The 26621-nt window shown below is 41.7% G+C and overlaps 1 protein-coding gene across 6 annotated transcripts; it reads right to left on the reverse strand.

Annotated features, from left to right (window-relative positions):
- Nucleotides 1-4032: 4032 nt before the first annotated feature.
- sp100.1 (SP110 nuclear antigen, tandem duplicate 1) lies at nucleotides 4033-24764 on the reverse strand. Of its 6 annotated transcripts, none has more exons than XM_030338376.1 (17): nucleotides 24541-24764; nucleotides 21234-21408; nucleotides 20381-20575; nucleotides 17454-17636; nucleotides 16062-16178; nucleotides 15379-15512; nucleotides 14275-14313; nucleotides 14114-14150; nucleotides 13762-13911; nucleotides 12316-12432; nucleotides 11926-12065; nucleotides 8812-8880; nucleotides 8219-8346; nucleotides 7711-7819; nucleotides 6099-6173; nucleotides 5708-5845; nucleotides 4033-5208 (listed from the first exon to the last, which is right to left on the reverse strand). In XM_030338376.1, the coding sequence occupies exons 1-17, from the start codon at nucleotides 24682-24684 to the stop codon at nucleotides 5125-5127; spliced, it is 2034 nt and encodes a 677-aa protein (XP_030194236.1). In that variant the 5' UTR covers nucleotides 24685-24764; the 3' UTR covers nucleotides 4033-5124. The 6 variants fall into 6 exon arrangements, with proteins under 6 accessions (XP_030194236.1, XP_030194244.1, XP_030194267.1 ...); XM_030338384.1 differs by having other exon boundaries at nucleotides 21234-21405; nucleotides 24541-24760; XM_030338407.1 differs by lacking the exon at nucleotides 17454-17636.
- Between the last annotated feature and the right edge of the window lie 1857 nt (nucleotides 24765-26621).

Here is a 26621-nt window from a genome sequence, read left to right on the forward strand (position 1 = left end):
AAAACGGACTTTTTTAGCGAGTTTTATCTGAAGATGTTGTATTGTAGATTTCTATCAATAAAAAATAATATTTTTGTGAGAGACTTTTCATTTTGAATGTTATGGACTTTTGGAAGGAAGTGTGCTCATTCATAATACTGTCGGATACTGTTCCCCCTCTGTTCCATAGGAAAGGAGGCTCACACATCTTTAAAATTCATACTGCTGACTTCTTTCCCCACAACAGATAAGTCCTGTGATTTTCAGGCTGATATCATTCAATTTGACCATTTAGAACAGGGGGAACGCATCCTGACAGTATTATTCCAAGCTGTCAGGATGCGTTCCCCCTGTTCTGAAAGGGTTAGGCCGTTTGTAAAGGCTTCGGAAAGGCCGTTTGTCCGATAAGTCAAACAAGAGGCGCATCAGGCCGACGGTTCAATATGCCGAATAGGCCTACATATAAAGAGTTTTATCTCTCTCTCTCTCTCTCTCTCTCTCTCTCTCTCTCTCTCTCTCTCTCTCTCTCTCTCTCTCTCTCTCTCTCTCTCTCTCTCTCTCTCAGCTCCAAAATACAACCTTGGCCTACATATCATGTTAACGATGAATATTGGAGAGCAAAGTGACAAAAGAGAGAGAGCGCGAGCGAGGTATAAAACTCTTTATGTAGGCCTATTCGGCATATTGAGCCGTCTGTCGGCCTAATGCGCCTCCTTTTTGAAAAGTCAGACAAACGGCCCTTCGGACCAATGGATTCCGTTTTCGTAACATTGAACCGTCTGCATAGTGGGATGTCGATCTAATGGGAAGTATTTCGGACCATTGAGACGTCGGAACAATGAGGTGTCGGAGTTACGGGCAGGCCCCATCAAATATTCATGCTGAGAGCTCTTGTGTCTTATCAGACACATTAGAGCTGCTCGTTGATGACGTGCCGTTAGACGCATGACGTATGTTATGCTACGTCTGACGCATGATACTGGCACGTATGTAGCTGTGCTTCTGGTACTGATCGGGACCAATGAGGCATAGACTACATCGTGCTTCGCCCTTTAATCCAATAGCGATAGCCTTAAAAGGCGAAGCCTATACGAAATAGAACGTTAGTTACGTATTGTAACTCTAGATTCTATGAGTATAGGCGCAGCCTTTTAAGTGGTCGGTCTCATTGTCCTTTAAATAGCTGAAGAAAAGCTCTTAATTGGGAGCAGAAAGTCCGCCGGCGCCCGCTTGTATCTGAACAAGCTGTAGGTGGGTGGGGAACACAAATTTTTCAGTGCTAAGGCTCGCGCCTAGGGAAAACCCAATAGCGATAGCCTTAAAAGGCTGCGCCTATACTCATAGAATCTAGAGTTACAATACGTAACTAACATCTCAGAGTGATACTGCCTTGCGTCACATGGATTCTCGAGCTCGCTGCTTTGCTTGGAGACGATCCAGAGCAAGAGACTACACAACATCAGGCGAACGAAATGATAACGAAAGAGCGAATAATCAATTTTTGGCTGGATTGTAGGCAGTGGAGTGGAGGCAGTGTTTTTTACCATTGCAGATGATGAAGTCTCTGTGGCTGAACGTCACAATGGAATTGAATCTGAACTTGAAATATTTATCCCGTATTTATTATTAAAAAAACAACTCACATTTTCCTTTTATTTTGGCTTAAAATGGTTATACGTGACAAGTTTCCTCCAATTAGACTACCAATACGAACTAGAAAATGCATTTCCTGCAGAAAATGTGGTGAGTACTGTAGTGCAAAGTGAGGTTGAAAATATTTTTTTAATAAAGCCACATCAATTAAACATAAATAAACGTTAAATAGCTTAAATCACGTGAAGGGATTTGAACAAAAGTTCAAAAGTCAAAATTGACAAATAAAGTGACAGCTGAATTTTATAAATAATAATATCAGCATTTTTTAATTGGAATGGAGTCTCTAGGTGAAAAAATTAGGAAGTATATAAGTTCCTAAGTTTGGAGAGAGAGGATTAGGTTGTTTTAAATGAATTTCCCTGCATTTCTATCCTTGTAAAAGTTGCAGTTTGCTGTTTTATTGAAATCTCCTCACAAACTTTAAGAGAATTGTGGACTTTTAATGAGTTTAAGGATACTCTGCTACATCTGCTCTAAGCTGGGCTAATCAGGCCTGTGCCTGTTACATCCTCCTGGAGCCAGGGCTAGCTTGCCTGGGCCTGCTACATCCTCCTGGATCTTGTGCTAACTAGCTTGGGCCTGCTACGACGAAATCTATTACAATGAATACATGAAAACAAGAAAGGTAGTGGTGTAGCCATTTAGGTTAAATCAGAATTTGAGGCTTCAATTGTTTTGTCTGAGTCTGCAAGCAAATGGAATTTTTGGCATTGAAGGTGGAAATAGCCAAGTCCCCGATTGTCCAAATTAAGCATCTCTTGTCCCAATTAAATTATAATGGATGGAGATCGGAATTGGGACTGGCTAAATGCGGTTTCTGATTAATTTAAATCTTTGTGGCTCTATTAATTTTAACCAGCTGGTCAACCTACATACAAGGCCAAATCTTAAGTCCACTTTGATTGACCTAATTCTAACAAATGTTCCTCATAAATGCTCATCTTTGGGAGTCTTCTGCAATGATAATTGAGGAATTTAAAAACAATTAATGAACAAGCTTATCATCATGATTTGTCTTGGTTAATTGGGGCACATAGGTTTGTTTCCGGAAGTAGCGCTAACTTGGACATTCTCTGAGGAAAATGTTGTGAAAATTGTAAATAAACATGCTCCTATCAGGAAATTCAGGGTGAAGGGACGAGAAACACCTTTGTTTTCCCCAGAGTTGTCAGCTAGAGTGTTCAAACATCAACACATTAACTGTATTGTGTGCGTTTAACACAACAATAACACAGGTTAGCGTAGGATGAAGCCAAATATGAGATCCTTAGGGAGAGTAGAAGAAAGTAAATACTTTTATAATAGGGAAATTAAGTTGGTTAAACATTCTCTATGACGAACACTCGTGTAGAAAACATGTAAAAGCTGTCAGATATCAAGAAAAGAAAGCTAAAGGAGAAATCCAACCACGAAACATAACCAGCCTCCCAAAACATAAGAGCTTTGTGAGGAATGGAAGAATACAAAGACAAGGAACAGGAAGAAGATGGATCTGGCAGCCATTTTGGACATTACTCCCCCATCACCCGAAGAACATGATGAGTCCTTTAGTCCAGTTCATCTTACTCCTACTCATGGTTCTCTTTCCCCAATTCCAAGTCCCCCCAAAAAGGTTTTTCAATCCAAGTTGACAGAAAAAATGAAGATGCTTGAAAGAGAAAACAAGGTGCTAAAAGCAATGCTCGATGGCATGAAAAAAGCCAATAGTAAGATGAGGGTTCAAAAGCATTTCTGGATAAAGGTAAGAAAGCACGTCAACCAACCATCAGACCTTCGCCGAAAAGAGCCGCGATACAAAAAAAACAGCAAGTTTTCTTTCTTTCCAGGGATGAAAACAGCAGGCTCTTGTCAGGGAAAAGGGATACTGTAGGCCGGAAAAATAACAAAATGCAGCGGCGGGTTTGAACCAAAACCTTGAGTGTGCTACACTCCGAATACAACCAAGCATCTAGCGTCACATAGCAAATGTCTTACCGGCAGTTTGCTCGCTACAGGCCCAAGCACATAACAGAGGCCAGGCCAACAGATAGAAATATCTGTGCATGCTACCAGCATGAAAACATGCGCCTGCTGATTGACTCCTTGGTATTTAAACGCGTGATTTCAACCGAAAGTCTGTCTAATCTTCTTTCTTCCATTACTTGTAACACAGAGGAACAAGAATGTCACACCTGGTGGTATTATATGTCCCCTTTAAATCATTTATACCTCCTATTTTAAATATTGGCTGATTGACAGTTGGTCATTATGGTCTGATCATTTGTTCTATAAGTGATGTCAAATTTCTCTTGCTACAAAAGTATAATAGATTTCACCATAAATGTTCATAGTGTCTCATTTCGTCCTGTGGTATGACGGCACGTCCTGTGGTGTGACATAACTTCAAACACTATTAAATAACTTTTACTATGTTAACTAGCTTTAATGATTATGTTCATTTGAAAACATTGCATAATACAACTATCAAAAGAAAAAAATCAACATTTTCAAATATTTTGTCTTATTTTACACAATATTTCCACGGGAGCAAGTGATAAAAGATGGCACAAGTAAGGAATAGAATCCAAAAACAGCTTTGCAAAAATACATATGCAGAATTGTAATGATCGTTCCTTAAGAGTAATTCTTAGACATAAAACATACCTGATTTATATTTGAAATCAATATTTAAACATTTTAATTTTATTGTAATGTCATGTCACAGCGCATGACATATTTTGTCTGGAGATGTGAGAAAAGCTTCATAAATTGCATAATGTGAAAAGAAATCTACCCAGGCGCGTGTGTATGCGTCCATCTGTTTAAACACACGCAAACTAAACACATAACGAATAATAAAGTCCTTGGCAATGTATATTAACAGGGGGACACATGCATATTAGGAACACACGTCGATAACGAAAATGCATACAACACTGATAAGAAACGATGCTTATAATATATTGGGTATATCATTAAATAGAACCACAAATATCTTCATCCTGAGATGTTGAAAATCTCCATTAGTTATATTAATACTTTGGCTGTGATTTTTGCTTACAATTCCCAAATCTGTGGCGCTACTTATTTGAGTTGAACTTCACTTGTAGTAACTGTTGGTTTTCAATTGTACTAAGTAACTTCCCGTTTACAATTCCCAAATTTGTTGTGTTCTATAAGTTTCACATTCAACCCACACTGAGTAAGTCAATAAAACTCCCTCAAAATCACTTGGTCTAGTTTTTATTTATTAAGTATATTTTGTATTAATGATAATGTGTCATTCCATTTGATAATATTTGACAGCCCTAATTTTATACATTAAAGACCAGAACATTATAAAAAGTTATATTATGTTAAAGTAAAGAAAGTTATGCCTTTCACACAGACGAGTACCCGTTCTTATTGCTAAACTGCCTTGTTCCTCAACGTGCTAAACGCAGCACAGTGACAAATCCACGCATTTAATTCTAGCATGTCCAAGGTCCATCAGCACGTTGCATTTCTCTGCTACTGCCTGCGAAAAACCTTTTCTACAACTTGTTCATAGAACTCTTTCAGTTTGATTCCCATGTCCCGGAACTCTGGTCGATTCTGAAAAAACAAAAAATCTATTAAACATTACCAAAGAACTTTAACATGCATGGCAAAAATAACAAATGAAAAAAAACGATGACTTGTCTAGCTCACATATCTAACTCGCACGGCCGGTGGTAATGCCGTGTTCGGGATGCATCGTACTCGTACACCACCTGCCCGAGCTACAAAGTGGATAATCTACCAGCTTTCTTTCGACTTTTCAGAGGCCTTTTGGTCGTAATATAACCTGTCCCACTCAAAGTCCTGAGAGTCCACCAAGTTCAGCAAGGTAAACCGCACGACTGGTTTGCTAAAGAGGCTAATGTAGCTAACAATGACAATGAATAGCCAATGACTGTTATTCCCCGATGCCCACAAAGAGAAACGGAAACGCTATAAGTGCTACGAGCCAGGAAATTACGTCAAAAGAGCAACTGGTGTGGCGGGTGGTGTACGATGCATCTCGAACGCAGCATTATATGTGAGCCGGGAGGGAGGAGTCCTACTCACTAACCTGGTTAAATTTATCACAGTTGGAGAAAATGAGTTGGATATCGGTTAATAACTGTCCAACGGTGTACTGCTGGCCTAGGAGCTCTGTGATCTTGTCCAGCCACATAGGAGTCATGATTTGAGAGCTGTATCCCCTCACCTGAAGTGAGGGAGGGGGGGAGTTAAAGTGAGAGCAAGGGAGAAACTGAAAATCTTTCTGATTTGGTCCAGTCGTACAATTGCCAGTATGTTTGTTCATATCTGTCTGCTCGAGAGTTAAGGAGGGAGAGAGGGAGAGATGGAAGCAGCGAGGGAGGGAGGGAGGGAGGGAGGTAGGGAGGGAGGGACAGAGAGATCGAGCGAGATCACATACATACACAATAGAGAATAATGTTGAAAACAGTGATGCTTACATGGATGCATGGGTCTTTAGCAAAAATGTGATCCTTGTCTGCATTGTAGAGAGACAGGAGCAGGTAGTGGCACGGCTGTTAGGGCACAAGGGCAGCTTTTATATTACAAATTACGATATGAATAGTGTATGTTGCTATGTCGAGAATGCAATATTACCATGAGTTGTGTCACAGCTAAAAAATAGGCTGCACTAGCAGGGAGCGCTAGTAGGACGATCTAGCTGAAGAGCTAGCACTTGATATTCAAGGATTTAGGGCCCTATCTTGCATCCGGCGCAATTGACTTAATCACTGGCGCATGTGTCATTGCTAGTTTCTAACTGGCGCAGAGCGTTCTTTTCCCTCCTGTGCCACACGTCGGCAAGTTAGGGAATGATCTTGCGCCCCACGGGTCGGCTGGGCGAAAGGAGGAGGCATGTTCTGGAGCAAACGTTCCCTGTTGCTATTTTGACGTTTCAGAAACCACTTGCGCCACAAACCAGGAAATACCTGGTTTAAAGTCAATGCCGCGTTCTTCAGATGCTATTTTAAGGGCGCATGCATAATGTTGCTTGTGCACCTCGCGCATACACTTTGCTTCTCTCATCTACCTAGCCACACATTCATGGTAAATTATTTGGGAAGAACAGCTGATACAGCGGTAATAAGTTGTACTTTTAAATCAATGGATCTGCAAACACCGTACAGCAAACACATATTTTCTTGACACAGACATCGTGTACATGCCCATAACTTTTAGGATTGATGAGTATTTGATCGTGAGAAAACATTGTTTTACCGCGAGTCGAGTGAGTGTTAAAAAGAATGAATGAATGCGGGCGCACGTGTGTGTATGTGTAACACACACACGCGCCGAGTGTGTGCGTCCATCTGTTTAAACACACGCAAACTAAACACGTAACACATAACACAGTCCATGGCAATTTATATTAACGGGGGGACACATGCATATTAGGAACACAAATAGATAACGATAATGCATACAATACTGATAAGAAACAATGTTTATGTTTATAATGTATTGGGTATATCATTAAATAGAACCACAGTTACCGCATATCATATGTTATATCATAATCGTTTTCTTTGCTGAAATTTATTTGAGGACTCAGTATTTCTGAAGTTGTGGAAGAAAACCTTATTCCATGTGTGAATTAGGCCATATTATTTGGCCATAAACTGAGCCATTTGCAGTTTGAAATTCATGTGCATCTGTCTCATCGGAGAATGCAGCCGCGCTGTCAAAATATCACTCGTCAGATTCATATGCGCTCATGGCTCTTAAAGGGGATGGGAGCTGGCACTCTCATTGGTTTGTTGCACGTTACGCCCAAACCACACCTACAGGTAATTAGGCTACTTCAGACCAACCCTTTTTAGATATGCGCCGGGCGCAAGAGTCATTTTTTGCGCCGGTAAACTAGCGACATCACCGTAGAACCGCCCACAAAGCTACTTGCGCTTGGCGCTTCTCACTTGCGTTTCAGACCGTTAAAATAGGGCCCTTAGTGTGAAGAGTTAGCATGGGAGCTAGAAGAGAGTTAGCATGGAAGCTAATGTGTGAGCTTGGATGATAGCTAGCAAGAGAGGTAAAAAGGACCAGGGTGGTTACCAGCATGTGGTTGGAGACAGGATGCATGAGGGTATCTTCGTACGTCATTCGAAAGAAATACTCATTCCTATTCCAGATGCAGAATGTACACATCCATTTACTGTCGTCCCTTTTCTCACACACAAAAACACACAGGCAAACATACACACACACAAGGTTAGGATGTTTTACTTTTTGGGGGAGGCAATGTGTTTGTGTGCCTGTGTATATGTGTCAGTCCGTGCGTCGGTGTGCTTTTGTGTGTTTGTGTAAATACCAGATGTGTACCTAGGTGTCCCTGTGTGTGTGTTTGGCTGTGGGTTGGTGTGCACATGCATATGTTGTGTGTGTGCTTGCACCCCATCGTATGAACAGTGATATCTTAGCTTGTTGTCCTTGTGTGTGTGTGTAACTGGTGTGTGTGTGTGTGTGTGTGTGTGTGTGTGTGTGTGTGTGTGTGTGTGTGTGTGTGTGTGTGTGTGTGTGTGTGTGTGTGTGTGTGTGTGTGTGTGTGTGTGTGTGTGCTCACTCCACTATAGAGGGGTCCAGCTGGGGCAGGTGACACTTTTGGTGGAAGGAGCGTGGACAGTGGTCACACATCACCAGGTCACCCCGTCTCCCACACACAAAGCAATAATCATCGTTCTTCTGTTCCTCCTGCACACACACACAGTGCTAAGTGATATAGTTTGAACCTATGTCTAGTAGTATGATTAGCATTAGTTTAGTAGTAGTATAAGGATGATAAGTAAGCCTAACAGAAGTAATACGTGTATAATGCATAATAGTATCGGAAATTCGAATGATTCCTTATAAGTAGTAGTATAAGTAGTATGAATCATAGTAATATTGCTATGATACCTTATTAGTATTTTAAGTATTAGTAGTAGAATTAGTACTAGTCTGATACATAGTAGCATTGGTATGATAACATACAAGTAGTAAAATAAGTATGATAAGTAGCATTTAAATGAGAGGAAATAGAATAATATTAGTATCTTGCATGATAAATAGAAGTACTGGTATGATAAGTAGTCCTGAACAGCCTTCCCAGCTGTTTAGGATCTTTTCTTTGACCAATCAAACATGTTGCAACTATCTCCAACAGACAGAGGGACTCACCAGGACTTTAGGGTCTGGATGGCACAGTGGACAGTCACACTGCTCAGAGTGTAAGTGCAACATCTTCCTCTGGAAGGATCAAGAACACACGCTCTCAGAAATATGTAAAGGGTATGAATGATACTAATGTGAACTCTCACATAAACCCACACCTATTCCATATTTTATGTATTTTGCTGTACACACACAAACACACACACTTACATAGGGCTGGGAAAAATCGATATGTGAGCTACTACATAAAAAGTTGTTCGTGCAATTTTGCTGTATTCTACATTAAGGAGCAACAGCTTTAAAAATTGGTTAGTATTTTTTGTATTGTTCCGTCATTTATAATATTATATTTTTACGTTAACTGGGATAGTAAAGGGTACTGCAGAGCAATAGTTAGTGCATTGCAAAAAAATAAAATATGGTTTAAATTAGTGGTGGGCATAGATTATTTTTTTAATCTAGATTAATTCCAAAAATAATCTAGATTAATCTAGATTAACATGGCAAACGGCAAAAAATATGTTTGTTTACCTTGACAGTGGTCAATTATACTTGGCAATGGTGATTTATCAAATATAATTCACCGCCGGAAGTTGTGAAGTGCCCATGCAAGTGAACGGAGCATAAACAAAAATAATTGACAGCTGAACGTTGGGAAGGCCCATATGCAAGTGAATGGAGCAGTCTACAGCATTGAGAAGAGCCGTGTAATAATCCATAATAATGTAAGGTTTAGAAGTTAAATATTTGAAAGTTGTAGAATAAATTAATATAATTTATATTGGAGTTAATTTGCTAGAAATGTACTTACAATTTTTAGTCAGTTAATCATTTACATATTTATGTTACACAATTATTACATATTTACATGTTTACATATTTAACCCAAGCTGTGTTCGAAATCGTTCCCTATCATGGATGTAGTGCACTAAATAGGGTGCACGCCATTTTGTAGGGTGTTCGAATTCTCAGTGGTCCACTATATAGGGCACTATATAGTGGACTTAAAATAGGGTACATACGATGCACCCTACATTACGACGTTACTCCCGTATACCACAATGCAATGCGGTCGTGTTTTTCCGGAGGAGAAGAAGAAGCTGAATAACCGCGAAAACGAATACATTTAATGATGGAGTCTCCGGCTTTCGTATAGAAATTATGTCAACAATTTATTTGGGATTTAACATAGAAAATGTAACATTCAAAATTAGTCAAAAAAAACTTGAACAAGGAAATGTAACATTCAACATCAATACAACCTCCAGCTTTCCTCGTGAGTGCCCGGTTTGTTTACATGATGTGGGCGCATCCGTCTGCGTCACACAAATACCCGGCGCATTTACTGACGCAAATGACGTTTAGAAATGTTCAGCGTAGTGTCCGAATTCTCGTTCCCTATTCCCTATATAGTGCACTATATCATGTACAATATATAGGGAATAGGGAACGAGTGTATAGGGAACGATTTCGAACACAGCTCCAGTCAGGATATTCTGTTGAATCTGCCTCTCTGATTCCCTCACGTTTACCTCAGTCAAAATTCTAGCTTCTGATTGGTTAGTTCAGTCAAATGATGGGTCCGAACAAGGAAGTATTTGAAAATAGATTAACGGCGATATTTTTTAATATCTATATATTTTTTAATATCTATCTCTATTTTTTAATAGATAAAAGTTTCGCGTTAACGCAGCCGTTAACGCCGATAACGGCCCACCACTAGTTTAAATACAAAACTTGTTGTAGTTCTTCCTTCACAAGGCAGATGATTGGATAGGTATTCAAATGTTACACATGCACACACACTCACGCAAGCGCATATCGAGGTCTTAAAGGTCCCATGGCATGCTACTTTATGGATGCTTTAATATAGATATTAGTAGGCCCCAAACACAGTATTTGAAGCGTTCCCGAAATTCAGCCGTGGTGTAGAATTACAGCCACTACGAGCCAGTCGCACATTGAGCTTTCCCCAAATGCACCGTTTCGGTGTCTGTAGCTTTAACGCAAATGAGGAGGAGAGAGGCGGGTCAAGAAGAAGGTTGGGGGTGTGGCCCTGAGTAGCTTGCAGCCACGGTACCATGCGCTCTGTTTACATTGGATGTATCGCAACGGCGAGGCGCACACAGCCTTTTAGCCGTGTTCTGTAAGTATTCTTGAACACACGGGAGTCCTGGAGCTCTATATCTAAATAATATCATATTATACATAAATATCTATGTCATATAATATTATCACGGCCAAAGCTGTGTTAGCCTCCAGACGATATTATGAATCTCAAACGGCCGCGTCGGGTTCTCCGACGTCTCTGGTTCTTCCACGTCCACATCAATCTGAAGTAGACTGAACCACGACATGGAGAACAAAGGGATTTTTGCCCGCGATTATTGACAGCAGTTGTCTCCCGCCGGAGCCTCGCCGCCTCGGCAGCGGTCAGCGCTTAGGCACCACCGCGGTCCCTCGGCAGCGGGAAGCGGAGCTCAAACGGGAGACATTTGCGGCCAACAATCCCTTTCTCCTCCATGCCATTGTTCATGTACTTCGGGGAGTCAAAGCCAAAGTTCCTTTCCCCCAATGCATTCTCAACCATGGCTGAGATAACCCCCACTACGACTCTCTTGGAAATACCAGAGATGAGAATCCGCCGTGTTATGCGCCATAACACCAACAGCAGAACGGTTATCCAAACCGGCTGGCCGCTGCCGGGCGGTGGTGCTTCGCGGCGGTGGTGCCTCGCGGCAACCGGCGGCAGGCAGCATGTCGCAGTTCATGTACTTCAGGGAGTCAAAGCCAAAGTTCCTTTCCCCCAATTCCTTCTCAACCATGGCTGAGATAATCCCAACGACAGTCTCGTTGTAGAAATACAAGATACGTCAAAGAACCGGCTTGTTATGCGCCATAACACCAACAGTAAACACTTGCGTTACAGTGGCGCTCGCACGGTCGTGTCTCATTGGCGGGCCAAATTCTCTGGTCGGGAAAGGCAGAGAAACGGGAGGAGCTTAGATCCTCTATGACGACATATGGGACCACATTTCAAATCAGCAAAAAAAAATATGGCATAGGTGTGGGTGTGAGTTCACATTAGTATCATTCACGCACACACAGAAAGTGTGTTACCTCAATGAGACTGCTGAGCGGCTGTCCTTCCCATTGGATGTCCCTCCTCCAGGGGGCGTTAAGCATTGCTGAACCCTGCTCCACGAACTCCACTGGACTCATCCAACGGTCCTCTGTCCGAATACTGTTCCCACACCTCCCTGGAGAAAGAGGACCTTCAGCCATCCGACCACGCCTGACCAGACCATAACTCCCCTCACTTTCCTACAGCGTTCATAATGCCACGCAACATTTAACAAATGCTGTTCTTGATGCCATGATCATAATCGATGTGTATGCATTTGCCATGTCTTTTTTAAATAAGTTCATCGAAGTTCATTAAATTAGCTATATTTTGGTCCAGGAAGACAATTGGCAGTCAGGAATAGGTGGACAGATAGACCCTGATACCTGAGGCAAAGCGGCTCTTGTGCAGCATCCCACTCAGAGCTCCACATATCACTCTGAACTCATTCTGGCCGACCCTGGGCCTCTCGTCTGTCACTTCCTCCAGATTATCTCCTTGGTCTGGATATATATATATATATATACACATACAACATTTGAATGAATAATTAAGTCAACAATGCTAATAATTCCATTGCTCAAAATGCTAATTCTAGTATAGGGTTGCTGCAGGTCTCAACAAGTTAAATTTAAGACCTGTTGAAGACTTATGAATGCAATTTAAGACTTGTTTAACCTACATACTGGCAAAAAAGTATAAAGGATATGAAGGAAAATCAAAGTACCATAATTACTTGCAAAGTAAATAATTGCATTTGCATTCAAAATAACAAGACTACACAGAACTGTGTGTACGTAAGAGTTGTAGGAGTATAATATGCAATGCTACATTCAACAAAAACATAGATCCCAGACATAAAATGTCTGCAGCTGGTGGTTAATCTAACTGATTAGCCACATACAGTGAGTCACATAATATATCAGAGCGTGATTCATATAATCGCGTGTTATAGGTGCCTATAATGTAGTACTAAATCTGTTTACAATTAGGAGATAGGACGGATACAAACCAAAGTTAGGTTTGTGGAATTTCGCCGAATATGCTGACGTGGGCTATGCCTTATTTAGGTAAAAATGTTGTGCCTGCCACATACAACCGTTTGTGAACCATTACAGAGTTACAGGGTCATCGTTAATGCAGTGTGTATGGAGCCAGTTTCCTGCCATAATTCAAACCTGAAAAAAAAAGTTTCAAAGGCTTGTAAGTCAGGGTTTGAAAACTCAACGCCTTGTAAAAAAGGTTTTGCAACACTGAAAAAAGAGATTATAACCTGAAAAAAATTCAAACATCTGTAAACATGATTTTGTGTTCTATTTTATCTTCTTCATCATTTTCACCAACACATTCAGTTCATACAATTTCCCCAGCGCATTTGCAGAGTTTCAAATCTGGCACTGTTCTAACAGTGTATTTCATTGTTTCCCGGTTTTGAAACCTTGTAAATGGGATTCTGCAAACAGGTGTTCATACATTGAGAATTAAGTTTTGAAAGGTTGAATATTTAGTTTTAAAAACTTGTAAAGGTGTACGTTTACGCCATTGAAACGTATTTTTTCAGAACTGACTTTTCAGCACTGACTTTTCAGAGATTTGACCACACAGGCGCAAGCTTTGAGTCACGTAAATATTGGCAGTGTTCTGTCGCGCACTCGTTTTGAAACTCCTGACAGTCAAATCGGAAGAAAAAAATAACTTTCCTGGGGGCGGGACCATTTAGCTCTAAACCTATTGGTTGCTCTCGGCTGACGTACATTCATTGTCATATAAATGAATACTACAATAGTGGTAATACATTTTAATGTGTCCATATGTAGCACTGTCTCATGTACCTGTATCGGAGCGCTGCGTAGAGCAGTCATTCCCCTGCAGTTCCACTTCATCCTCCATGCTGACCTCTTCTTCATCCAGGTTGGCCTGCAGCTCCTCCTCCTCCCCCTCCTCTTCCTCCATCTCTTCTTCGCTTTCAGAGATAGCTGAAACTGACAATAGAAAAACAGGTCATGTAAATGTTTGATTTTAATTTGAAGACCAATTCATTATCATCTCTGGTCATATTGATTGCATGCTTTGACTGTTCTCAGCCTCACCTGTTCAGTCACTTAAGAGATAAATGCGGTAAAAATACCTGAACTTGAAAAATGAAAAATGTCAAATAAATGAAGCAGAATAACCGCAACAAACCGGTGTTTGAGCTGCAGGGGAGCGTTGATTTCTTAGCCTAGACATGAGAACAAACGAGCAGAAGGAGGACAAACAGCCAAGCATGAATCCTGAGGAAACCAGGAATCCAAATAATTTTTGATTTATTTGGATTAATCAATAATTGATTTATTGAAAGTTACCTTGCTCTTATTATATCCCGGGCATGTCAGGTGTCCGTCCTGCAACGGGGTTGCACAACACACACACACACACACACACACACACACACACACACACACACACACACACACACACACACACACACACACACACACACACACACACACACACACACACACACTAAGCTACTGGAAAAAGGTTCCTCATATTAGGATATAAACTCCCCTATGTCTGAACAGGCTGGGCTGATTGTGAGTGTGTTTAGCCTTTTGTGTTAACAGATAAGTTATTAAATCTAGATTCAAACATGGTTGTAGAATTTAGATATTTTAAACAGAACCAAAGTGATTGATCACTAGTAGTTTGCTCATGCAGGCATGAACTTTCAAACCTTACACCCAACTCTCTTGCCTCTAACACCCTGTTTGACCTTGTCCCTGCCCACAACCAAAATTGTGAAACATGCCGTCTCACAGACATCTTTTTAAATTAAGTGGTGGCTTTATTACTGTTCAGGCATAGGTGTCTGCACTTTCTACTCGAGTCGTGATTCCATACATAAATTATTATTTTAATATTATATTATATTATTATTATATGAATTATCCTATGTTTTGAAAACTTTATGCATTAATGTCAAGATTTAGAGAACCTAAGATATAGATATTCCTAACATCACTTCTGTCATCTGATAGATTTAACGATTTTTTGCATGAAGTGGTAATAATTTTAGTTTTGGGGTAGGGTTCTACTCCTTTATGGTTTTCCCTGCAGTAAGATTTTAAGCAGGACACATAGATGTCAGATACATAATACCAACATTTGACAACAGGGGGCACTAAACAAATCCTCCATGTGGTACCTCAGATATCTCAACATTATCATTGTGGTGATGTATAATACACAGCAGAACCAAAGCAGGTGGAGGCTGGGTTTGTGGTGGGCCAAAGCCATCACAGCCCACTTTACCTTGAGTGTGTGGAGGTGAAAGCTCTTAAATCTGTGGATGTGTGCTTGACTGGACCAAGTCTGCCATCAATTGATAATGCGGCTAATGACTAGCGGGTCCTTCAGTTCGTCCCCTATAATAATTGTTTTTAGGGTTTGGTTCTCCTTTTAAATACCTTCAATAGCTTTTCTAACGTGGTGTCCTTGCAACGGATACTCTTCTTCCAGTTCTTGCAGCTGAGCTTGCCGCTAAGCTTCTCAAACGCGCAGGGTGTGTACCACTTCTTGCTCCTCAGGATGCACGGCTCTCCTGAAACCACAGAGACAGTCATAAGGTAAAGACTGCTTGAAGGAGGAAAATAGGTTTAAAAAATAAACTAAATCTCTGGTCAAGCCCACTCTGTTTAACCTGAAGAGACAAATAAAAACCCCATCTTGTTTGGTTTTTCCCTTTCCTTCAGTTGGTTACTGTTTCCAGCGTAACCAATGTCTTTTAAATTTAAAATTTTATATATTTATTTATTTTGAAATGCAATACCTGGTTTGATTTTCAACATTTCCAATGAAAACCATAATAATTAATCTTTAATGTTAACAATAATACAGAAAGTTTAATCATGAATCCGCTAAACCAAGGAGTAAATCTGGCTTTTACTCTTTTATGGCTCATTTTGTAGTCTTATTAGTTCATTACCTCAAACGCCAAACTGAAAACGTCATTACCAATTCCTTCACATAAATAACAAAACATAAATTCCGTCGCTGTGTTTCTGTACACAACTTTGTATAAACTCAACCCTTGGAACAGGAATAAATTGATCACCGATTCCAGCCTCTAATCAGGCTATTACCGGCTCACCTTTTGCCAGTTTGTTGCGGTAGAGCATCCCCTGCTCGTCACCACAGGTAACAGGCAGCTGGTGCCTGAATAGATCCCACGTCCAGACCTCCACATTTTCCCCCTTCGGCAGAGAGGCTCAGGAATATAACACAAACCATATTAATATATTCAGGGTGAAGATTAATTCAATGATACATTATAATGTACCACTGTCTTTCTGGTACTTTATATCAAAGAGACAACCCTGGCTGAATGAAATACATCATTTCAGTCAATAACTCAAGAGAGGCGAGTGGCTTGAACTATACCTAATACCGGATTCAAGGTATTTCAACCAATCAGGACACGGTATTAAGCAATGCATCACAATGCCTGCCTCGTTTATGTTTCAGAGGGGATTTATTTTCTTGAACACCGTGTTGTGAATGGTCAAAAATACCTTGGCTCTGGTTATGGATTTCTGGACTGCTTACTCGAAGTTTACCCAAAGTACACCTAAAGTACACATGTGGCTTGAACTTTTAAAACAAATGTGCAAGCCACTCCGTCTGGACTAGCCTCACTGGATGTATATCTGGATTAAAGGGTTTCGCTTTTTTCCCTGTGTTGGTTTCGACCAATCATGTTGCTGGAGACAGGGATCTGTAAGCGCATAATAACCTAGAACTCGGCTAGCAGTAGTAAACGGTAAAGTGTCAATAAATATTCCCTTTAGACTAGCCACTGTAGAAATCCCCTAATATATATCTCCCTAATGAGGCATAACTGGCTTGTTCTGCCATATCACAGAATCACTGCAGATTCCAACATTAGGGCTGAGATGGTGGTTGTTTCTATATAACATGTGGCCTCACTCTCACCTATTCACACACACAAAGGACAGTGGGGGACAATGTTTACTCTAAATTAATGACATTATGATCAGAGAATCAGGGTATATATTCCTTTGCAATGAACACTGATCAGCAGGTGATCTCTTTCGTACTTAATCCCTCCCTCAACCCAAACACCATGCACAATTGTTTGAACATCAAACAAATATAAATCAAAGCACCATAATTGTACTGTAAAGTACAGTTCGCAATTTATGCCAGTCATGATTACTGATATTTTGTGTTCCTAATATACTACTCCATAATAACGTAGGCCTATTTGTAGTTAAACTTCATTGGTGCTAGGTTTATGCCACGAACATCCCATTCTTAATTCCCACTGCAAGTTGTTCCTCGCCCCTCTACAATTGGGGTTAAGATCGATTTACAGTATACTTTTCTATATAGTTCTACATTTTTATATCTGTCGGTTTTCTCAAGGCAGTATATTAGGGCTATACAAACAGGGACTTGACTTAATAAGGGATTTCACAACATCAACCAGGCATAGCACCCCTGGTGGTGAAGGACAATATACCGAAGGTTGGCTTCCTCTTCCTTGGAGAAGCCTGAGAAGAAGAGTGTCCCTGCTGCTCGTCCCGGTCACAGAAACTCCCAAGTTTATCTCTCCCCCCTCTCTCTTTCCCCATGGACTTGTCTTCCGAGAGTCCTTCCCTTGCATGTTCGCCACTGCTCTCCTCATCAGAAAGTGGGAAGGAGCCTAGAACAGTGAGCAACGCAAAGCCATTTAGTTCTCAATTTTCTTGGAGGCACTCTTATTGTTTTAAAAAATGTTCTACTCTAAGAAGAGTACAGTCCTTTAGCATATTTAGGGATCCACCGATTCCACTTTTTCTCCAATACAAGTACAAGTTCTTACATTTGGGTATTTGCAGATACAGTACCGATACGAGAACTTAAAAATAACCTTACAGTTTTAAGAACCATTGAACTCACTATCAGCCTAGACCAGTGAACCCCAATTAGCGGCCCGCGGGCCAGATCCGGCCCGCGAGAGCCAAATGTCCGGCCCGCGCTGACCCAGCGCATTCACATGTTATCTCTTTTTTTTTTTTTTTTGCGCGGCCTGCTATATTTTCCCCTCAGCCCACACCATCCACTTGACCGTTGACGTTACTGCGTGCATACGTAATGACGTGCTTCGTGCGTTTTCAACTTCACTAGCGTCACGCTAGAGTAGCCGCCGCATGCTGTCACTTTCCCGCTATCCGTCTGTCATCCCAGGGAATTACAACTTTGTCAAAAATCCACGGATTGAAAATTGATGAAAGAATCCGTGGTCATTTGCCAAGAAAAGGAAGGTCAACCAGGAGAACCACCAGTTTAAAACTGAATGGACCGATAAGTATTGCTTTTCTTTACCGGACCATGCCAATGCAAAGCCGACATGCTTAAAACACTTTTACTGTTTGCATGCTGCCAGCTTTAATGGAAGTTTCCCAGAAACATCTGAGCAACGCAAACAAAAGATTGCAAGCATGTTGACATCATGCAAGCGGTCAGTTTTAACCATATGCAAAACGGCATCGGCACAAGAGAGCGCAACAGCTGCTTCATTGCATGTTTGGAGCTATGAAAGCAGGTGCCGAGGAAATGTCAGCTGAACACAAAGATCTGTTTCTGCACAACGATGTTCGCTGGCTGAGTAAAGGCCGTGTGTTGGAGAGGGTGTGCGACCTGCGTGATGAACTTGTGTCATTTTTATCCAGCCTGCAGAGCCCAAAAGCCCGCGAATTTCTGGCGGGCTGACGCCAAGGTGTTGGCAGACGTTAATTTTTTGTGTGACATCATGTCTCATCTGAATCAACTTTACCTGCAGCTACAAGGCAAGAACCACACTGTTGCTGACATGTACGAAGCGATTGAAGCCCTCCAGTCAACGCTGGATGCTATTTAAACCTAATTGATCTAGCCCTCCTGCATTATCGCTAAAACAGAAATTATAATTAAAGCTAAATTTCCACATAAAAATGGCGAATTAGAAAAATGAAACGACATTTCGGCCCTTGGCATGGCATGTATGACCAAATTTGGCCCTCTGGAAAAACTAATTGGGGAACCCTGGCCTAGACTATCAGCGGGGGCGGTATTGCGTTCGCTTTACCGCACCGTCGTTACGAAAAGAGAGCTGAGCCGCAAGGCAAAGCTCTCGATCTACCAGTCGATCTTCGTTCCTATCCTCACCTATGGTCATGAGGGTTGGGTGATGACCGAAAGGACGAGATCGCGGGTACAAGCGGCCGAGATGAGTTTTTTCAGAAGGGTGGCTGGCGTCTCCCTTAGGGATAGGGTGAGAAGCTCAGCCATCCGTGAGGAACTCGGATTAGAGCCGCTGCTCCTTTAATTAGAAAGGAGTCAGCTGAGGTGGTTCGGGCATCTGGTAAGGATGCCCACTGGGCGCCTTCCTTGGGAGGTGTTTCAGGCACGTCCAGAGGAGACCTCGGGGAAGACCCAGGACCAGGTGGAGAGATTATATCTCAACACTGGCCTGGGAACGCCTCGGGATCCCCCTGTCAGAGCTGGTCAATGTGGCCCGGGAAAGGGAAGTCTGGGGCCCCCTGCTTGAGCTGCTCCCCCCGCGACCCGACCCCGGATAAGCGGACGAAGATGAGATGAGATGAGATGAACTCACTATTTCACCGGGAAATCTAAAACTTTGAGGTCTTGAAAAATGTGTTTTAGGCTGAGAGTTCTAGGAGAGGGGCATGTTATCGCCTTGGTTACGGCCCAGGGCAACATTGTGACACTTTTTTAGTGCCGTCGTTTCGGATGAGTGTTATAATGAGCTGTTTTTCAAATGACATGCGCCACACCGTAGCGTTATACTATATCGGTCCGGGAAGCCAAACCTTCTGACGCGGGTATTAAATAAATCGATGCTCCAACGGAGCTTCATTATCCAACACACTGTACCGGTATACAATAAGTTTCCTGAAAAGCTCAGCTTTCTCTTGGATGCCGCAGTCAACCACTGCCCAGGCAGAGCTGCAGAAGTCCACACAACCCATGCCGCTGGTGCCCCTTAGTCGTGACGCCACCTGCGTTCGCAGCAGTCTTTTTTGGAGACTGGCAAAAACATAGTATTTTTCCCCCTTTCCCTCAAATTGGGGACTTATTAAAATTAAAGTTATGAAATGGCATCAGTTACTGTATTTACCATCATATAGGGCAAATTATGTAGTTAAAAAACAACAAGTAGGTGAGCAAGGTATCCGAGAACTGGTATAGGTATCGGTGCATCCCTTAGCATATTAGAACAATCCCCCCCCCCCCCCCCCCCAACACACACACACACAAGTTAGTACAATATCAACGCTTTCACCTACAATTCTTTTTTTTATGTCTAGCTGTTCTCTTGAGGCTGTGTATTAAGAGCTATTCAAATAAAATGGACTTGACTTAAAAAGGGATTTCCCATCAGCCAGGTGGTGATGGGAAGCATACCGAAGGTTGGCTTCATGAGATTCCTCCTCTTCCTTGGCGTTGCCTGAGAAGAAGACTGCCCCTGCCGGTCGTCCCGGTCGCAGAAACTCCCACGTTTGCCTCTCCCCCCTCGCTCTTTCTCCGGGTACTCCTCTTCCGAGAGTCCTCCCCTTGTATGTTTGTCGCTGTCCTCTCCATCAAAAAACTGGAAGGATCCTTGGGTTTGAGAAGAGATGGGTCAGGTGACTAACAATATAGCTGCTGAGCTGATTCTGAGATTCTAACAGTAAGAAAAGCAATGCCAATTAGTTCTTCAGTAATTTAACTTGGAAATACTCAACGTAGTTATCGTTACATTAACTTTTGTACTTTAAAAAGATCACTGTCCTTAAACATATTGAAGAAAACAAACAAGCACACAAGTAATACGATTAAGTCATAAATTATCATTGCTTTCACCAATAAATCCACATCAGTTGTGGGTCACAGTGAGCTTTGACGTGACATACATCCAAAGCAAAGCCAACATCCTCCTCAGCAGCAACAACAACATCTCCCAATGCCAAGCCAGCTATGAGGTGACCGAGGTCCGGACCTCGGTCATTTCTTTAGAGATAAAAACATTAGAAACTAAATACAACTGTATGCAGAATCAGCGTCTGAGAATTTGTCTGAGATGAGTAAATGCATAATTCAGTTGAGACTTTGTTTCCGCCGTGTGTGACATCTATTGGTGCGTACGCGGGCCAGGCACAACCACCATCCCACCACCTCCAACCAAACTGAAAGCTGCAACCCCCCTGCCCCCCACCCTAGACCTCAAACCCTGGCTCTGGCCCTGCTCCTGTCACAATATCCACAGCAGGGTTCTGACCGTCGAGGAGGCTGTCTCGTAGCCGCTTCAGAGTGGGGTACTGGGTCGTGATGATCTCCTTGAAGACGCAGGTCCAGAACAACCTGATGGTCCGAGGTCGCTCGGTCTCGATCCAGTCCAGAAGTTCATATACACTCGTCTTCATTTTGTCTATGCTCTTTATACGGATCATCTTCTGGAGGTGGGAGGAAGAAACGTTTTTCATCAACATCGAGGAGGTATGAATGAAGTAACATTCTCGCTCCACAGGTAGTCGAGCGAGTCACAAACTGTAGTATGAGGACCATAAGTTAAAGGGCATGGATAATAATAATAATAATAATAAATATAATTTATATAGCGCTTAATATGGTACTCTAAGACGCTTTACATATTGCCCTATCAAAACTATGTAAGACAGACTAGGAATAAAAGAAAAACAGAGGTTAAACATGAAGAATAAGGTGGGAGTTAGGCGGTGTGTGTGTGTGTGTCAATTTACGCAACCCCAAGTTGCCCCAAGAGGACTTGGCAGCAAATGAAGATGAAGTACAAAAATATAGTTCAAAAATGTAAACTAATGTTTAATTGAAATCAAATCAATTGTGCTGTTTTGCCTGCTCTACCTAATTTAACAGCTATTTTCAACATGTGATGGGCCTATATTTAAGCAGTAAATGTAAGTAGTACATTTCCCAGCCACCCCAACACTGCCAATAGTTAATAGGATTTAGATATATTAGAAGGCTACACCTAGGCAAAATGCATTACATATATATATATATATATATATACATGTCTTCAAAATAGCGCTTACTGAATTTTAGGGTAACATTTTCCTCCATGTTAGCAAATCGAAAAAAAGCAGAGGCCCGGAAGACTGGAGGGGGTCCACCTCTGCAGCCCTCACAGAGGCTGAGGAGATGGCCCTCAGCGAACAGAGTATGCGTCCTGTGGCTGAGGGCATCCCTGGGGGGAGCTCCTCTGACCCCCCCCCCACCCTCCAGGATAGAAATGCCTTTATAAGAGGTTGGTTATTCCAAATAATTAAATATGTACACGCAACACAGCACGTTACAAATTAGATGGGGCAATATTCTGGCTCAAGTAATAATTTCACTGTCTAATCATTTTCTTCCAGTTACTGATGGCGTCATCGCCCTAGGCTACTTGAACCAGATGCCCTCACCAACCTTTATGCAATTGTAACAATTCAAAAGATGCAAAAGGATGCTTTGGAGATCCAAATTTTGGAACATAAGTTAAAGGTGGATGAGGTGGAAACTGGGATACTGTTCCCTGCTCTAAAAACATACCCAATATGAATGACTATGCTTTCAGGAAATAAAGAAATCCTCATAAAAAGTCGATTGTCTTTATTAGAACACGGGCTGTGGTGGGACAAGTTATTTTGTTGAACAGTTTACTCAAAGGGTTTTACTTCAGTGAACATTGCATACGATTATGCTGAGCATGTGCGTGTAGAGAAGAACAGCATCTGGTTAAAAGCAGTACCAGGGACTTTTCTGCCTTGCATTCTTAAAATGAGTTTCTTGACTTGCAGCAGTTATAGGTCCGTGGTTAGTCAGCTACTCTGATCATGGGAAAGCCACAACTTTAAAGTGACTGTAGTAGCCTACAGAGCGGGTGGGATGCACGGGGCAGATCATTCTACTCATGCGTTAATTGCGTCAAAAAACTTAAACTTAAACTTCAAGCTTGCCCCCGGTGCGTTTGACAGTTAACATGGGGGCTGAGAAGGTGGTCTAAATAAATGATGGATTGCGCTTAAAAACTATAGCGCTCGTGAAGAAAATTATCAGGAAAATAAAGTATATCCAACCGGGGTCTTAATAATCGTTCCTCACGGAGATTCCTTCTGAGGATCGAAGCCTCTACGTACACAGGCTCTCGTAGAAAAGGACACGCCATTTCTAACACTTCCTTCTGTCGGAGAGCTGCCTTCAGCCTTATAGACAACAAACTCAGAGTAGGTCTAACCACCTCCCGAGCAGGTTAGACCCACGGCGTATGTTGCCGCAGCAACTAACTCTCGTTTGCGCTGAACCTGCTACCTGAAACGGAAAATCCAGAGTTTCCACTAACTGAGAGCGAACAAACTCGGGGTTGCCTCAAAACCAGCTACCTGAAACAGGCCTCTGACGTCGCTAGATTCACAAATGCATTTCTTTCAACAAGGAACTCTCTGTAGCCAATCAGATGCCTCCCTCGTTTGCAGCCAATCACATGAATGCAGTTCCGACCTCTGAGTCCAGCCTCCGAGCCTCCCGGTTCCCTCTGTCAAATGTCTACTCTATGGGAAAGAACATGGGTTTTTTGAATGATCGTACATAACAATCTCTAGGTGGTGAAGAGGTAAAAGCTGCGTCACGTTTAGCTACACACTTTTTCCATCTAGTTTCGACTGGGTTTTGGGATTAACGGTGCCGTTAAAGTAGTAAAGGGCACCGACGTAAAAACCCAGTCACTGCAGTCATGTGATTGGCTGAAAACGAGGGAGGCATCTGATTGGCTACAGTTCCTTGTTAAAAAAAATGCATTTGTGAATCTAGCGACGTCAGGAGAGTCTCAAAAATCCACACATAAATACAGACCAGTTCACACACAAATGCAAATAAGTTCACAAATGAAAAACGTCTTGTAAATACAAGTTTAACAGTTTGTATATAAATGTAACAACATCCAAATACATTGTGATGAAAATAGCAAAACAATTTTTAATTAATATATTTATGGATTTATATTACATTTATTTAAAACAAGGTACATTTGTGTGTGGATCAGAAATGTGTTTGTGAAACTTATTTTTGTTTTTGGATTTATTTTACATTTATACATACATACCGATATCCATTTATGTGTGCATTGAAATATATTTGTGAGAAAAGAGTAATTTACATATAAATCACAAAATACATTTGTGAATCCTTCTCTGTGCATTCATTATTAATGAGACTGTTCTGACCCCATACTATGGATGCCTATTGGAATAGTCCATTTGTACATTCCCATCTTTGTATTTATTTAAGTATTTACATTGTTCGCCCCGTTGTCTTGTCTTCAACAACTTAAGTGGTTGTTTTGTAAATAGGTTGGCCTACAGTAGGCCTAAATGGCACAGTAAAATGTGTCCAATTACTTATATGTATGTTAAAGTATAATTGAGTGTGATATGAATTACTTATTTATTTATATTAGTAACCCAGAAATAGGGGATTTCACTTAGCCAATACATTTGCGCACAAAATTCAAATGTGTTCCGTCCCATAGTCATGGCTGTTGGATCCTAGATAACTTTTTTTCTCACCTTATATTTCTCCTCAAGAATGAGCTTGTGGTCCCGCAGCTGGTTTAAAAATGTTTGCGGCTTATCCATGCAAGACATTTCTGTCTTATTGCATCGGAAAAACACTTGAAGTTGGTTTTCGTCAAGGAAATCCAATGGATTCATTTTGAATACCTCCGTGTGCAGTTACAAATATGACAACCGAACCAACCAGGCGACAAGTTATTACTTCCGGACTGAAATCCCAACTGGCGCGAAGTGGTAAACGTTTCAGTCCCTCGCGGTGACGTTTCGAAAGTGAAACTTGGAGACCTGATTTATTCAGTAGCAGCCAGGGAGCACCCTTGCGTTAGCCTAGATACCAGCCTGAACTCCGCCCGCAAAATTTTTGGTCTGGGAGATTCATATTCATATTAATTCATATTCTGACCAGAATTATGAGTATGACATCGTCAGGCTACCCTTGCGTAAGCTACACACGCAGTATTATATTTACATGGCTTTTTGCTCCCTGCCAAGGATGTGAGCTGTGGTTTGACCAGACAGACCCGTGTGTGTTTGTGTCTTCGGTTTTTGTTGAGTGGGTCTTTGTGTGTGTGTGTGTGTGTGTGTGTGTGTGTGTGTGTGTGCGTGTGTGTGTGTGTGTGTGTGTGTGTGTGTGTGTGTGTGTGTGTGTGTGTGTGTGTGTGTGTGTGCGTGCGTGTGTGCGTGCGTGCGTGTGTGCGTGTGTGCGTGTGCGTCTGTGTGTGTGTGTGTGTGGTCCGGATCAGAGAGAATTTAGCTGCAGCTGCCTCTTCTCCTGATACTCTGGTGGCAGCTCTGGAGGGCCATGATTGCATATAGAATAGGAAGAATTTGTATATAACGTGATTACACATAAATTAGAATAGACCGAATTTTGTACATAATTATGTTACATTAGTTATTTTGCGGATGTTGTTCCCGTCCTTGACTGATAAGTGTTAAAGGTGCCATGACATGCTATTTTATGGATGCTTTAATATAGGTATTTGTGGGCCACTAACACAGTATTCAAAGACGTTCCCGAAATTCAGCCGTGGTGCACAGTTACAGCCACTCCGAGCCAGTCGCACATTGAACTTCCCCCAAATGGTGTCTGTAGCTATAATGCAAATGAGCTTGCTATGGAAAGCCAAGAAGGCCACAATCCGGCCCTAGAATGGCGCGGTAAAAGTGCAAAACCGCACGGAAACCGAACGGAATCCGTGCGGTTTGAATCCCGAACAGTTGAACCTCTGAATTGATCCTGAAAGCCTATGTCCTAGAATAATTCATTTGTATTCCGTTTTCGGCCATCTCGCTAAAGTTCAATTAAATGTCGCCTATTTAAGCTCACCATGTCCAGTATTCAGAATTCAAAGCATTTATTCACAAATACGTTCTATTTTTTTTGACAAGCGGAGCCGACAATCCTGTGCAAGTATGCAAATTAGCCATGTGCGCAAAACAGAAAATAGACGCAATGTATAGAACTGATTGTTGTGGATATGTAGGCTGGTTAGTTGTGGTTGTTTGTGGTCTTAGTGAAACAGCCTTGCCTTGGAGTTGGAGAAGTTGGAGTGATTGTGTGAATGTGCAACCCAGTCTCACCAATGCGTACAGATCGCACGGTTTTACACTTTCAAAATGCGTGCAGTAGGCCTACATACGCCAAATGACAATTTCGCGTGCATATGATACGCAAAACCCAGCATTAACTACTGTGGAGGGCGGATGCGTCCATTTCGCGTGCATATGATATGCAAATCCCAGCATTAACTGAATGGGAAATGCAATATTTTAGGACAGATTCACCATTAAACGTGTTTCTAATGACATTTCTAGCGAGAAATGTACTTCGTTCTTGAATAATCTTCAGTCAGTGAATGTGTATGATCTTTATTAATCTTTATTATCTGAATGGGAAATGCAATATTTTAGGACCGATTCACCGTTAAACGTGTTTCTAATAACGTTTCAAGCGAGAAATATACTTTTTACTTTAAGATTTTATCGGCTCGCTCGCATGTTTCAACGACGTCAGGTTGTTAGGCTGCTTTCGCTAAACTAGCAGCTCACGTGTTTCCTGCGTTTGTGTTATT

Source organism: Gadus morhua, chromosome 2 (genome assembly GCF_902167405.1).
Source record: "Gadus morhua chromosome 2, gadMor3.0, whole genome shotgun sequence".
Classification (NCBI taxonomy): domain Eukaryota; kingdom Metazoa; phylum Chordata; class Actinopteri; order Gadiformes; family Gadidae; genus Gadus; species Gadus morhua.

What these genes read in the sequence shown, in the direction of transcription:
- sp100.1 (XM_030338376.1), bottom strand. Translation starts at nt 24,684, where the DNA reads ATGAATCCATTGGATTTCCTTGACGAAAACCAACTTCAAGTGTTTTTC. An exon ending in CGTTAGAAAAGCTATTGAAG is followed by an intron (nt 14,314 to 15,378) that starts GTATTTAAAAGG and finishes ACCCCGTTGCAG; the next exon opens with GACGGACACCTGACATGCCC. An exon ending in CGCTCAGCAGTCTCATTGAG is followed by an intron (nt 8,881 to 11,925) that starts GTAACACACTTT and finishes TGATCCTTCCAG; the next exon opens with AGGAAGATGTTGCACTTACA.